General features: G+C 45.3%; 1 protein-coding gene across 1 annotated transcript in view; it reads left to right on the forward strand.

Moving 5' to 3' along the window:
- LOC141178827 (transmembrane channel-like protein 2-B) overlaps positions 1 to 15,490 on the forward strand; it is a 167,866-nt gene that overhangs the window by 115,669 nt on the left and 36,707 nt on the right. The window contains exons 14-15 of the mRNA XM_073660642.1: positions 12,524 to 12,712; positions 14,280 to 14,459. Of these exons, the coding sequence (XP_073516743.1) occupies positions 12,524 to 12,712; positions 14,280 to 14,459 (369 nt within the window). The remainder of the gene's footprint in view (positions 1 to 12,523; positions 12,713 to 14,279; positions 14,460 to 15,490) is intronic.

The raw sequence follows: 15,490 nt of genomic DNA on the forward strand, positions 1-15,490 counted from the left end.
CAGCGAAGCGAGTTACCCCCAGTATGATGACGAGCGCTGCCTTACAATATATATATATATATATATATATATATATATATATATATATATATATATATATATATATATATATATACAGTGCCTACAAGTAGTATTCAACCCCCTGCAGATTTAGCTGGTTTGATAAGATGCAAATAAGTTAGAGCCTTCAAACTGCAAACGAGAGTAGGTTTTATGAACAGAAGCATAAATCTTACAAACCAAAAAGTTATGTTGCTCATTACGGCATTACGGTAATGGTCCAGGATGTGTTTTGGCTGACCATGTACCTCCCCCTCAGGTGACTGGTCACATGACTGTGACATAGCACAGGTCCTGTGCACACAGAATGTCTGGTCACATGACTGTGACATAGCACAGGTCCTGTGCACACAGAATGTCTGGTCACATGACTGTGACATAGCACAGATCCTGTGCACACAGAATGTCTGATCACATGACTGTGACATCAGCACAGGTCCTGTGTGTGTGTACTACAGGATATATAAACCCTGGTAGTCTTGAGACAGTGTGTGTAAGGCATGAGGCCTGTTCCTGTGTGGGACACCGCTAGAGTGAGAGGCCTAGTGAGGCCTATTGAAGCCTGGTGAAGCCTGAAAGGCGGTGGCTGGATCCTTAGCTGTGTAAGCGATCCCAGTAGCCTTGGAGGGCCAGAGGCTTGGAAGACAAGAGTCCTGGAAGGCAAAGGCTGGATGTGAGGTGAGACCACATACCAGTAGCCTTTGAAGGAACGAGGGCTGGAGACCCCCATCTGGGAAGCCGTAAAGCCACAGTGGTGGCAGAACAAGTCTGAAGCAGCTAAAACCCGGCAAAGGTAAAAACACTGATTGATGTGGACATTTCTATAAGTGACTTTGCTGGGGGCTGTAACTGGAGCCAAGTGGGCCTGTCTGCCACTTGAAAGGCTCCTGGACATTATATGTAATATGTCGGCGAGCCACTGAGTTGGACTCGGTTATAGCAGCTATGTTGTATAATAAACTGCTGGAGTGAGAAAACTGGAAAAACATGGCTGGTGTGCTGTAATTGACCCGATGCAGCGAGTATCCCCCAATATGATGACTAGCGCTGCCTTATATGTGGTTGGAGAATGCAGGCAACTGCAGCCCGGTTGCTAGGGGCAACTGCAGCCCGGTTGCTAGGGGCAACTGCAGCCCGGTTTCTAGGGGCAACGGCACAGGACGACGAGTGTGGATACAAGCATCTTGCTGTGACTCGGCGGGGTCGCGAAAATTAAAGCATCTTGCTGTAACTCGGCGGGGTTACGAAAATTGTCCTCGCACTCAAACCTGGTTTGCTGTGGCTCGGCGGGGCCACAAAAATTTTTCCGGGGAAAGCGGTGAAGTGTCTAGTGTGAATAGTGTACCGCGATGGCTGTGAACGGAGCAGCAAAAGAAAATGAAGCTATTGAGCGATTAAAGTGCCGGTTGAAACCGCAGCAGGTATTTGGGAAACTTCTACTGGACATGGTGCAGGAACCGCAGGAGCGGTGGGCACCGTATAGAATGGCAGCAGTGGACCATTCTGTGAAATGTCCGGGGGCGCCAGTATTGTCCCAGAGTGCCCGGGGAGGTGGTAAGAGATGTTGTCAACTGAGTCCTAAGACTATTGTTGATTTTTTTTGTAAAATTCCCCCTACAGGTGTGGGTGTCCAAAAGGGGGCAGAGTCTCAAAAGGGGGCGGATTTTCACAAGAGTGCGGAGTATAGAGAACCAAAATTTTTTACTGGTTGTGGGTTGGTACCGCCTAAAAAGGACGATTTGACCGTTGATAACAGGGTAGCTCCAGTAGAGGGGGTTGACGTCAAAGTGGGAGGTGACCTGTTAGTCCACAAAACCATGGGGAGTGACACAAACCCCGTAGCTGACGGTGACACTATGAAAGTAGAAAGAGGGGTCAGTCAGGAGGGGCTAGACGAGGGGAGAGAGTCCCCCTCTCGTCGTAGACGGCGCAAGGGCCACAAAACGGTTGCTCCTGTAATCTTTGCTGCAAGTGAAAATAAAGAAAATGTAGTACTGTGTGCCTTTGCTTCAAGTGTGGATTCTCCTTTAGAGGCAGAAGAGGAGGTGACGTTGCCAGTAGCAACCTCCGGTACAGTACTGAGACAGAAGGATCAGGATCTGACAGCCCTGAAAGAGGAGGCGGCCAGTCCTGACCAAGAGCTGGAGCCTATCAGGCAGCAGTATCAGAGTGACGTGCAGCAACTAAGGGAAAACCTGGGGAACGTGTCCTCAGACCAGCTGAACCTGGAGTCTGAACAACAGAAAATATACCAGGTTGTAAGGAACTGGCAGCGAGACCTGGAGGGAAGCGACGAGGAAATTAACCAATGGAAGGAAATGTTCTACAAAATTAAGGAGGACCTCCGCAAAATCAAGGAGGAGGTTTTTCAATTGGAGATTGACAAAGTGGAGTGTGAAGATAAGTTATGCGAGGTGAAAGATCGCTTCTCTCTGGTACAGTTAGAGCTGTCTGCCCTCAAAGAGACGCTGCAGGATGAAGTTTCTGGGAGTGAACAAAACCTAGAACGACTGCGCGAACAGTTGAACCAGGAGCTGTGTGAATCCAAGAAAGAATATAGTGAACGCAGTGGGGAACTCCAACAAATTAAGAGAGACTATGAGGATCTCCTCAGGGTTAAAGAAAAACTAGAGGATGATAAGGCGGATGCAGAACACATGCGCTAAATGGTTGAGACCACTCTGCAGGACACCCGTGATGAAAATGGTGATCTCCGCAGAAAGACCCTAGGTCTGGAAGCTCAGGTGAAGGAGCTGCAGACGTTCTGTGATAATCTCCAGAGGGTAGAGACGTGCCTTAAGGAAAGAATCAGCAAGATGGAAGCTGAGCGGAAAAAGATGGAGGAGTCTATCGGAGAAGCCACATACCAGGGCCAGGAGTTGGCCACTGGAGATGGGAGGTATGAAACAAATACCTACTCGAATAATACGAGCTCGGATGATTCGGTGGATGTAGGAGCCGAGATCAAGGAGCTCAAGGAGTTGCTACAAGCCCATTTGAAGCAAGAGAAGCTTGAGAGACTGGCTGTTGAGAGCCGAGTGGGCGCAATGGAGACAGAGAGGTCTGAGAGAACTCTACTGTTAAAGGAGCAGTTGAAGCAGGAAGAGCTTCAGAGATGGGCTGCTAGAGGAAGAAGTTTTCGAGCTCAAAGGTCGCCTAGCAAAGTATCACTCAGTGAACGAGGCCTCCTTGGAGAAGGAAAAGGGCAAACAAGTTGCACTCACTCCCTTATACCATGAGAAGGTGGACCTGAGGAGAGCTAAGAGTGTGTCAACAGAAGATAAATATGAGATGGAAGTGGTCAAGACGAAAATTCTTGAAGTTGTAGCTATGAGTCAGCTCAGGGGAAGCATACAGGGTGAAGAAGCTGAAAGTCACTTGTCCCTGAAACCTGAGCTGGTTGATCATCTGGAAACCACTGGTGAGACAGAAACATCTCGATACAAATGCCTCATAGATGTACCCGAGGATTTGAGAGAAGAGTGCACCAGTGAGTCCGTGCATGAAGAGTTTAAGAAGGCCATTGGAGCCTGTAAGGTGTACTCGACCTCAGAAGCTAAACAGCTGGTGGTCCTGTCCACGACCGAAGTCACAGTGAAGAGGGTGGCGATCCTAAGTGACATGCACTGGCGATGTATTCGCACGAAGCGGTTTCTCCAGTTGAAGACGGAACAAGCCATTAGACAACTGGAGCTTATGAGAAAAGTTCACAGTCTGCGGGGGAAGAGGTCATCCGGGTGCCTCATGTTCTGGTGAGAAAGCTCATTGGGAGGAATGGCCGAGCCATGCAGATGATGGTAAAGAAGTCTGGTGTGGTGAAAGTAAGCAGTCCACGTGATTGTCAGGACTGGATACCAGATGAAGACGGCATGGTGTCATTCTCCGCTGTAGGAACGGAAGAAAGTCTTGCATATGTGCGCATGCTGATGGAGTACCGAGTAACCTACCTGCAGGAGGTAGAACAGTTGAATCTTGCTGGACTGCGAGTGGATAGACAGCATCATCTGAGCAGCAGAAGATGGCAGCCGTCTAGAAATTGTGAGACCAGACAGAGAAAGGGCCCCCTAAGTAACAGAACAGCTACAGCTGAAGTTAGGGACCTTTCAAGATGTCCCGAGAGTAGTGGGCGTGGGTTTAGAGGTAGTGAGACCTCCAGTAACTCAGGTTTGAGTGGCCATACAAACGACCCAATAGAGGACGGGACAGTACGGAGTCGAACCGGACCTTAGATACCAGGGCATGTGAGTCACACTGCTGCATTGACCGCTGGGAGCGGGGGAGGTCTGACAAGGTTAAGACTGGCCGCTGGGAGCGGGGGAGGTCTGACAAGGTTACGACTGACTGCTGGGAGCGGGGGAGGTCTGACAAGGTTATGACCCGGAAATGTGACGTCACGAAGTTGGTGACAATGACGGATGGTAGGTCCCTAAGGGATGGGCTAATGTCGATGACTAATGTTCCAGGGACTGAGTAGCGCAATTGTCAAGTACATGGTCTCTGTGTGAACTGGGGGTTATAATGTGATTGCGTATCTGATGTGTTCAACCCCACAAGTTTGAACAGAGGGGGGGATATGTAATGCAGCGACTTGGGGCATTGCGGTAATGGTCCAGGATGTGTTTTGGCTGACCATGTACCTCCCCCTCAGGTGACTGGTCACATGACTGTGACATAGCACAGGTCCTGTGCACACAGAATGTCTGATCACATGACTGTGACATCAGCACAGGTCCTGTGTGTGTGTACTACAGGATATATAAACCCTGGTAGTCTTGAGACAGTGTGTGTAAGGCATGAGGCCTGTTCCCGTGTGGGACACCGCTAGAGCGAGAGGCCTAGTGAGGCCTATTGAAGCCTGGTGAAGCTTGAAAGGCGGAGGCTGCATCCTTAGCTGTGTAAGCGATCCCAGTAGCCTTGGAGGGCCAGAGGCTTGGAAGGCAAGAGTCCTGGAAGGCAAAGGCTGGATGTGAGGTGAGACCACATACCAGTAGCCTTTGAAGGAACGAGGGCTGGAGACCCCCATCTGGGAAGCCGTAAAGCCACAGTGGTGGCAGAACAAGTCTGAAGCAGCTAAAACCCAGCAAAGGTAAAAACACTGATTGATGTGGACATTTCTATAAGTGACTTTGCTGGGGGCTGTAACTGGAGCCAAGTGGGCCTGTCTGCCACTTGAAAGGCTCCTGGACATTATATGTAATATGTCGGCGAGCCACTGAGTTGGACTCGGTTATAGCAGCTATGTTGTATAATAAACTGCTGGAGTGAGAAAACTGGAAAAACGTGGCTGGTGTGCTTTAGTTGACCCGGTGTAGCGAGTATCCCCCAATATGATGACTAGCGCTGCCTTACAATATATACAGTACAGACCAAAAGTTTGGACACACCTTCTCATTTAAAGATTTTTCTGTATTTTCATGACTATGAAAATTGTACATTCACACTGAAGGCATCAAAACTATGAATTAACACATGTGGAAATATATACTTAACAAAAAAGTGTGAAACAACTGAAAATATGTCTTATATTCTAGTTTCTTCAAAGTAGCCACCTTTTGCTTTGATGACTGCTTTGCACACTCTTGGAATTCTCTTAATGAGCTTCAAGAGGTAGTCACTGGAAATGGTCTTCCAACAATCTTGAAGGAGTTCCCAGAGATGCTTAGCACTTGTTGGCCCTTTTGCCTTCACTCTGCGGTCCAGCTCACCCCAAACCATCTCGATTGGGTTCAAGTCTGGTGACAGTGGAGGCCAGGTCATCTGGCGTAGCACCCCATCACTCTCCTTCTTGGTCAAATAGCCATTACACAGTCTGGAGGTGTGTTTGGGGTCATTGTCCTGTTGAAAAATAAATGATGGTCCAACTAAACGCAAACCGGATGGAATAGCATGCCGCTGCAAGATGCTGTGGTAGCCATGCTGGTTCAGTATGCCTTCAATTTTGAATAAATCCCCAACAGTGTCACCAGCAAAGCACCCCCACACCATCACACCTCCTCCTCCATGCTTCACTGTGGGAACCAGGCATGTAGAGTCCATCCGTTCACCTTTTCTGCGTCGCACAAAGACACAGTGGTTGGAACCAAAGATCTCAAATTTGGACTCATCAGACCAAAGCACAGATTTCCACTAGTCTAATTTCCATTCCTTGTGTTCTTTAGCCTAAACAAGTCTCTTCTGCTTGTTGCCTGTCCTTAGCAGTGGTTTCCTAGCAGCTATTTTACCATGAAGGCCTGCTGCACAAAGTCTCCCCTTAACAGTTGTTGTAGAGATGTGTCTGCTGCTAGAACTCTGTGTGGCATTGACCTGGTCTCTAATCTGAGCTGCTGTTAACCTGCGATTTCTGAGACTGGTGACTCGGTTAAACTTATCCTCAGAAGCAGAGGTGACTCTTGGTCTTCCTTTCCTGGGGCGGTCCTCATGAGAGCCAGTTTCTTTGTAGCGCTTGATGGTTTTTGCAACTGCACTTGGGGACACTTTCAAAGTTTGCCCAATTTTTCGGACTGACTGACCTTCATTTCTTAAAGTAATGATGGCCACTTGTTTTTCTTTACTTAGCTGCTTTTTTCTTGCCATAATACAAATTCTAACAGTCTATTCAGTAGGACTATCAGCTGTGTATCCACCTGACTTCTGCACAACACAACTGATGGTCCCAACCCCATTTATAAGGCAAGAAATCCCACTTATTAAACCTGACAGGGCACACCTGTGAAGTGAAAACCATTTCCGGTGACTACCTCTTGAAGCTCATCAAGAGAATGCCAAAAGTGTGCAAAGCAGTCATCAAAGCAAAAGGTGGCTACTTTGAAGAACCTAGAATATAAGACATATTTTCAGTTGTTTCACACTTTTTTGTTAAGTATATAATTCCACATGTGTTAATTCATAGTTTTGATGCCTTCAGTGAGAATGTACAATTTTCAAAGTCATGAAAATACAGAAAAATCTTTAAATGAGAAGGTGTGTCCAAACTTTTCGTCTGTACTGTATATATCTATATATATATATATATATCTATATATATATATATATATATATATGACTCGCCCCCTGGGCCGTGGGGCACGCGGATCCGGGCGATAGGGGAACGACGGGGGTAGTAGTAGTGGCGGCCCGGTCCCGCGGCTCAGGGTGGTCAGGCCATTGGTAGTCTGCTACGTACTTGAGATAATGTCCGACTGCGCCACCCGTGGATTGCGGTTATTAGGAACCGCCGCTGCAAGGCAGTCCGCTGGGGCTGATGATGGGTGCAGCTGAGGTGATGTGACTCCCCACGGGAAGAGTGCAGCCCCAGGGCAGTGTAGTGGATGGAGGGAGTGATGGTAGTGCGAGTCCCGGTGCTGATAGTGCTGGAGGCGCGAAGGAGCACACAGACAACAAGTTACAGTCCAGGGTCTTTACTCACAGTTCGTTTGTTCCGGGTCACTTCTGTCAGCAGTGACCGCCCGAGCCGTGCTGCGTCCACCAGGTGAGGGGCTCGGTCAACTCCCAGGCAGTTCAGGAGCATGGCACAGGACCCCCTTTAATCCTTTCTCTGGCCTGCCTCACCAGTGACCCACTTTTGTCCAGCTGCCGCGGACTTGTGCGGTTAAACGTGGGCCCCGTCCTCCGCTGTCCTATATGGTGCCTTCCTAGCAGGTTTGATGAGGTGTCGCACCAATAGATGATCACGACGACCGGTCTTTGGCTGAGGGTTGTTTCTCCTCCACCAACTTGGGATCCGGTACCCTTAATCTGCCTGACCCTGCACCCTGGATTCTCGTGGGTTCTTAGGGTCCCTTCCACCTTCTTGTTCCTGAGCCCTTCTGTTTCTCTGTCTCTCCTTCTTTGCAGTTCCTGTTCTGTTCCTTTCTGTTCCTTTCTCTTGGAGCTGAGATGAGCCAGAATCTCAGCTCCCCTTCACCTCCTCCTCGGCCTCTCACTAGGCCCTCCTGGAGTAGAGCTCCTACAGAGCCTCTACTCCCTGTCTTCTCCTCTGGCTGAACTGACCCAGAACTAAGATGGTGCCCACCTTTTATACCTCCCTCTGACCATGAGCCCAGGTGACCAGCAACCAATGGGCTCCTACCTATGCTCAGAAACCGCCCCCTATCTGCCCCTACAGCACTGGGTGTTCCACCCCTCCCTCCCCACTCCAGCAGGGACATGGTCGGTCGTGCCTGCACTTATGTCTAGTGGGAGCACCGTTGAGCTGTCCCTGGGAAATGGGGTGTGTGTGCTGCATGCAGCTAACTGAGCCCTGGTCCATACTCCATCCTTACCTGGGAGTGGAATACCACACCTCTGGCAGAGGTGCAATACCCCTGTAGCGGCCGAGCCCTCGGGGCACTACATTTACACAGTACAGACCAAAAGTTTGGACACACCTTCTCATTTAAAGATTTTTCTGTATTTTCATGACTATGAAAATTGTACATTCACACTGAAGGCATCAAAACTATGAATTAACACATGTGGAATTATATACTTAACAATAAAGTGTGAAACAACTGAAAATATGTCTTATATTCTTGGTTCTTCAAAGTAGCCACCGTTTGCTTTGATGACTGCTTTGCACACTCTTGGCATTCTCTTGATGAGCTTCAAGAGATAGTCACCGGAAAAGGTTTTCACTTCACAGTTGTGCCCTGTCAGGTTTAATAAGTGGGATTTCTTGCCTTATAAATGGGGTTGGGACCATCAGTTGTGTTGTGCAGAAGTCTGGTGGATACACAGCTGATAGTCCTACTGAATAGACTGTTAGAATTTGTATTATGGCAAGAAAAAAAGCAGCTAAGTAAAGAAAAACGAGTGGCCATCATTACTTTAAGAACTGAAAGTCAGTCAGTGCGAAAAATTGGGCAAACTTTGAAAGTGTCCCCAAGTGCAGTTGCAAAAACCATCAAGCGCTACAAAGAAACTGGCTCACATGAGGATCGCCCCAGGAAAGGAAGACCAAGAGTCACCTCTGCTTCTGAGGATAAGTTTTTCCAAGTCACCAGCCTCAGAAATCGCAGGTTAACAGCAGCTCAGATTAGAGACCAGGTCAATGCCACACAGAGTGGTAGCAGCAGACACATCTCTACAACAAGTGTTAAAAGGAGACTTTGTGCAGCAGGCCTTCAAGGTAAAATAGCTGCTAGGAAACCACTGCTAAGGACAAGAAACAAGCAGAAGAGACTTGCTTGGGCTAAAGAACACAAGGAATGGACATTAGACCAGTTAAAGTCTGTGCTTTGGTCTGATGAGTCCAAATTTAAGATCTTTGGTTCCAACCACCGTGTTTTTGTGCGACGCAGAAAAGGTGAACGGATAGACTCTACATGCCTGGTTCCCACCGTGAAGCATGGAGGAGGAGGTGTGATGGTGTGGGGGTGCTTTGCTGGTGACACTGTTGGGGATTTATTCAAAATTGAAGGCATACTGAACCAGCATGGCTACCACAGCATCTTGCAGCGGCATGCTATTCCAACCGGTTTGCGTTTAGTTGGACCATCATTTATTTTTCAACAGGACAATGACCCCAAACACACCTCCAGGCTATGTAAGGGCTATTTGACCAAGAAGAAGAGTGATGTGGTGCTACGCCAGATGACCTGGCCTCACAGTCACCAGACCTGAACCCAATCGAGATGGTTTGGGGTGAGCTGGACCGCAGAGTGAAGGCAAAAGGGCCAACAAGTGCTAAGCATCTCTGGGAACTCCTTCAAGATTGTTGGAAGACCATTTCCGGTGACTACCTCTTGAAGCTCATTAAGAGAATTCCAAGAGTGTGCAAAGCAGCCATCAAAGCAAAAGGTGGCTACTTTGAAGAACCTAGAATATAAGACATATTTTCAGTTGTTTCACACTTTTTTGTTAAGTATATAATTCCACATGTGTTAATTCATAGTTTTGATGCCTTCAGTGTGAATGTACAATTTTCATAGTCAAGAAAATACAGAAAAATCTTTAAATGAGAAGGTGTGTCCAAACTTTTGGTCTGTACTGTATATATATATATCTATATATATATATATATATATATATATATATATATATATATATATATATACACTGCTCAAAAAAATAAAGGGAACACTTAAACAACAGAATATATCCCCAAGTAAATCAAACTTTTGTGAAATCAAACTATCCACTTAGGAAGCAACACTGATTGACAATCAATTTCACATGCTGTTGTGCAAATGGAATAGACAATAGATGGAAATTATTGGCAATTATCAAGACACCCTCAATAAAGGAGTGGTTCTGCAGATGGGGACCACAGACCACATCTCAGTACCAATGCTCTCTGGCTGATGTTTTGGTCACTTTTGAATGTTGGCTGTGCTTTCACACTCGTGGTAGCATGAGACGGACTCTACAACCCACAGAAGTTGCTCAGGTAGTGCAGCTCATCCAGGATGGCACATTAATGCAAGCTGTGGCAAGAAGGTTTGCTGTGTCTGTCAGCGCAGTGTCCAGAGGCTGGAGGCGCTACCAGGAGACAGGCCAGTACACCAGGAGACACGTGGAGGGGGCCGTTGGAGGGCAACAACCCAGCAGCAGGACCGCTACCTCCGCCTTTGTGTAGGGAAGAACAGGAGGAGCACTGCCAGAGCCCTGGAAAATGACCTCCAGCAGGCCACAAATGTGCATGTGTCTGCACAAACGGTTAGAAACCGACTCCATGAGGGTGGTATGAGGGTCTGATGTCCACAGATGGGGGTTGTGCTCACAGCCCAACACCGTGCATGACGCTTGGCATTTGCCACAGAACACCAGGATTGGCAAAGTCGCCACTGGCGCCCTGTGCTCTTCACAGATGAAAGCAGGTTCACACTGAGCACATGTGACAGAGTGTGGAGACGCCGTGGAGAGCGATCTGCTGCCTGCAATATCCTTCAGCATGACCGGTTTGGCAGTGGGTCAGTAATGGTGTGGGGTGGCATTTCTTTGATGGGCCGCACAGCCCTCCATGTGCTCACCAGATGTAGCCTGACTGCCATTAGGTACCGAGATGAGATCCTCAGACCCCTTGTGAGACCATATGCTGGTGCGGTTGTCCCTGGGTTCCTCCTAATGCAGGACAATGCCAGGTCTCATGTGGCTGGAGTGTGTCAGCAGTTCCTGCAAGATGAAGGCATTGAAGCTATAGACTGGCCTGCCCGTTCCCAAGACCTGAATCTGATTGAGCACATCTGGGACATCATGTCTCGCTCCATTCACCAACGTCACGTTGCACCACAGACTGTCCAGGAGTTGACGGATGCTTTAGTCCAGGTCTGGAAGGAAATCCCACAGGAGACCATCCGCACCTCATCAGGAGCATGCCCCGGCGTTGTAGGGAGGTCATACAGGCACGTGGAGGCCACACACAATACTGAGCCTCATTTTGACTTGTTTTAAGGACATTGCATCAAAATTGGATCAACCTGTAGTGTGTTTTCCACTTTAATTTTGGGGGTGACTCCAAATCCAGGCCTCCATTGGTTAATAAATTTGATTTCCATTGATGATTTTTGTGTGATTTTGTTGTCGGCACATTCAACTTTGCACAGAACAATGTATTCAATGAGAATATTTCATTCATTCAGATCTAGGATGTGTGATTTGAGTGTTCCCTTTATTTTTTTGATCAGTGTATATACAGTGGGGAAGGTAAGTATGTGATACACTGCCGATTTTGAAAGTTTTCTCACCTACAAAGAATGAAGAGGTATGTAATTTTTATCATAAGTATACTTCAACTGTGAGAGACAGAATCGTAAAAAAAAAAAATCCAGAAAATCACATTGCATGATTTTGACATACAGTGGGGAAAAAAGTATTTAGTCGGCCACCAATTGTGCAAGTTCTCCCACTTAAAAAGATGAGAGAGGCCTGTAATTTACATCATAGGTAGACCTCAACTATGAGAGACAAAATGAGAAAACAAATGCTGAAAAACACATTGTCTGATTAGGAAATTTTTTTTTTTCAAATTTTGGTCTAAAATAAGTATTTGGTCAATTACAAAAGTTCATCTCAATACTTTGTTATATATCCTTTGTTGTCAATGACAGAGGTCAAACGTTTTCTATAAGTCTTCACAAGGTTGGCACACACTGTTGCTGGTATGTTGGCCCATTCCTCCATGCAGATCTCCTCTAGAGCTGATCATACAATTATTATTTAAAAATCATACAATGTGATTTTCTGGATTTTTTTTAGATTCTGTCTCTCATAGTTGAAGTGTACCTATGATAAAAATTACAGTCCTCTCCATTCTTTGTGGGTGGGAAAACTTGCAAAATCGGCAGTGTATCAAATACTTATTTTCCCCACTGTATATATACTGCACATATGTGTTAAAGCTCAGTTCACATGTGACTGTGACATGTTATTGTATTTAATTGCCACCATTTTGGCTAGATTTTAACAAATGCAAAGCTTTGTGGACAAAGCTGAAGTACAATTGGCATAAACAATGTAAAGTACTATAGATGTATGTTGCCATCAGGAATCTATTGTGGATGAACAGGAAAACACGAAGGAAGAAAATATTCATTTACGGAGGTTTCTAATTGTTTTGGCCAATGTAATGATCACCATTTGTCTTGGAGGAAGTGGATATCTCATTTATTTTGTTGTGAAGCGGTCACAGGAATTCAAAAAGCTGGATAACCCAAGCTGGTACCAGAATAACGAGGTATGACTAATTTCATGACTTCTTTCAATAAGACTTAGATTTTTATCTTTGGGACACATAGACAACAGATAAAGATTAATTAAAAGTCTTTTTTTCTGACAACTAAAAATTAGTTTCAAGCCAATCAAAACTCCAGCAGTCACCAGGTTGACCCATATTGATGTCACCATTGTAACCAGTAAATGGCTTCGGTAGTCACATGACATAATTAATAGTTGTGGGGGGCCTGTTGTGGGCACCAAAGGTAACAGGTAAGTATAAAGGGATATGAACTTGAACTTATTAGTCTAAGGCCTCTGGAGTCCTTTTAAATTATAAGCAAGACTACGGTCTAGCAATATCATTATTTTGCAAGCTCTATATTTGATCCCTGAACTACACTTTATTTTTCACCTCCTTCAAAGATATTAATGCATATAGGCTATGTACCAGACACAGTTGAATGCTAATATTTCCATTATGAACTACATACTGTCTACCAGTTTCTGAAGAGTATTTTTGCCTTGCGGTTAATGCCTGTGAAGACACAGGGGTCTCTCGTGGGCATAATATGACTCAGACAACACAGGGTGAGGGTAAAACAGTAAAACAGACAAAAAACATATAGAACAGTCCCAGCAAATACACAAGATGGTGCAAATTACAAAGTCTCACCCTTCCGCTGACTCGCCGAGATTTGAGAAGCTGCTACTTTGGGGCTTCCAGGGCTTACTACGCCCACCAGCGGCACCCCTCTTATGGTGGGCACCCACAGAGAGGAGGTAATGACAAGCTTAGGAAGCTGACAGTCCATTAAAGTACGTGGCCAGGAAACCCGAGGGTCCCAACTTGGCTACCCCAAACATCTCCATGGGACCAGGCGACCAGAGGGTACCAACCTGGTTTCCCCAAATGTATCCATGGATTCTGTGATGCTCAATGGAACAGATCTATATTCCTCCAATCAGGGCCATGGTCGCTTAAGCTGGCATCCTGTAGAATCCAAATCTGTCCCTCTTGATGGAGCCATGTTGACTCAGCTGTTGCTCTGCAAGTCACTCTGATTCTGAAAAGTCTCTCTGATTCTACTTGCAGCATTATAGAAATCCCTTTTTATATTTATATCTATGGCTCAGGTCATCATTCACAGGTTAGGGGCAAGGTAGCTGGGGCTCATGTCATTGTTTCAGCATTTAATCAATTTGCATAGTTTGTCCTCCATTGCTCTGCTTGTCAACAAACTAGCTGGCTTGGTATAATATGTAATTAATCAGCATATTAGCAAACATCATTGTTCCATGACCCTGAGTCCCTGTCTTCCAGAGATAACAGACAATAAGTTGCAGTAAATATCAAGTGTCAACATCCAGGCTTATACAAATAATATTCAGTGCTTATTGACCAACCAAAGAAAGACACATAAATTCAGTAGGCCAGGAGAAATATGCTATTATCTTTATGTTGACTTTTGAATTTATGTCTGGATAATTAAGATTAAATGCTGTCATATTACCTATCTCCTTTATCCAAAACATATTATCGCTTAGGTTTGTCTGCCTGTTAAGTTATAAGTGTATTCTACTTGCAGATAGAAATTGTAATGAACCTACTGTCGATGTTTTGCCCTCCATTATTTGAAACAATAGCTGCTATGGAAAATTATCATCCTAGACTGGCTTTGAAGTGGCAACTTGGGCGGATTTTTGCACTCTTCCTGGGCAATCTGTATACTTTTTTGCTGGCTTTAATTGATGATGTCAATGGCAAGGTATGGTTAAAATGCACAAATCCTTGCTCTGGTATTTAATGGAATAGATGAAGTTCTAATGCTGAAATCTTTGTTTTTACAATATTATTGAAGTTTTTCTTCGGACCATGTATTATCCAACACACTTAACAAATTATGTAATATAATTTGAGATTATGACACTATTAACATGACTAATAACTGCTGATCAATGGAGATGTCGTACGTCCAACTATTTGAAATTGATGAGCTATCCTGTGGATAGATAATCAACAGGGTATACCGGTCAACCCCTTCAAACTGCTCCATAAACATTAATACTCTATTAGGGCTGTCTCACATGAGTGCATAACTCAGATGAGTACTATCTGATGTTTTATTGGATAGCACTCGGACCAATGTTATACTATGGGACAGTGCAAACCAGCGTTTTTTTTCTCATGCTGATTTGAAATGAGAAAAAAATTGCAGCATGCTACGAGTGGCTCCGGAAATCAGATCAAGCTCACCCATACAAGTCTATGGGTGCATGCAGTCTGACATCCATGGCCTCAGACAATGGAGAAAATGGAGAAATTAAGTTCTTTGTCTTCTCTTCATCTGTTCTATAATTCTCTCAAGCTAGAGAATCGGATCACAGTATCGACACTCAACTGAAAGTCATATCAGAGTTTGAGCTGAGCATCATTAGCATAATCAACTTTTTATTAGTTTTTTTTAACAATTTTGGCTAGCTTGAAAATTTATGAGTCTTTGCAAATCTCACTATCAGGGAACCTGTCTTCATTCCTGTTAAATTAAATTACAATCTATTGGCGAGTCTTCAGATGCATTGAGATTGGAATCTGCTCAGAGTACAGATGATGGCAGTGAAGGCTGAAGGCTGGCAAATAAATTGTTGAAAAGCAGGAATTTGGAAGCAAATTTCATACAATTTTTTGTACAACAATGAAGACAAATATTAAAGTGATTTGCAAAGTTTTATAACTTTTTTCCATGTTGGACAAAATTATAAAAAAAACTCACTTTATGAAGTAATAACTCTGGAACGC

The sequence above is a fragment of the Phyllobates terribilis genome, unplaced genomic scaffold, assembly GCF_046119375.1.
Source record: "Phyllobates terribilis strain yellow unplaced genomic scaffold, ASM4611937v1 Scaffold_1__5_contigs__length_1240528914, whole genome shotgun sequence".
Classification (NCBI taxonomy): Eukaryota; Metazoa; Chordata; class Amphibia; order Anura; family Dendrobatidae; genus Phyllobates; species Phyllobates terribilis.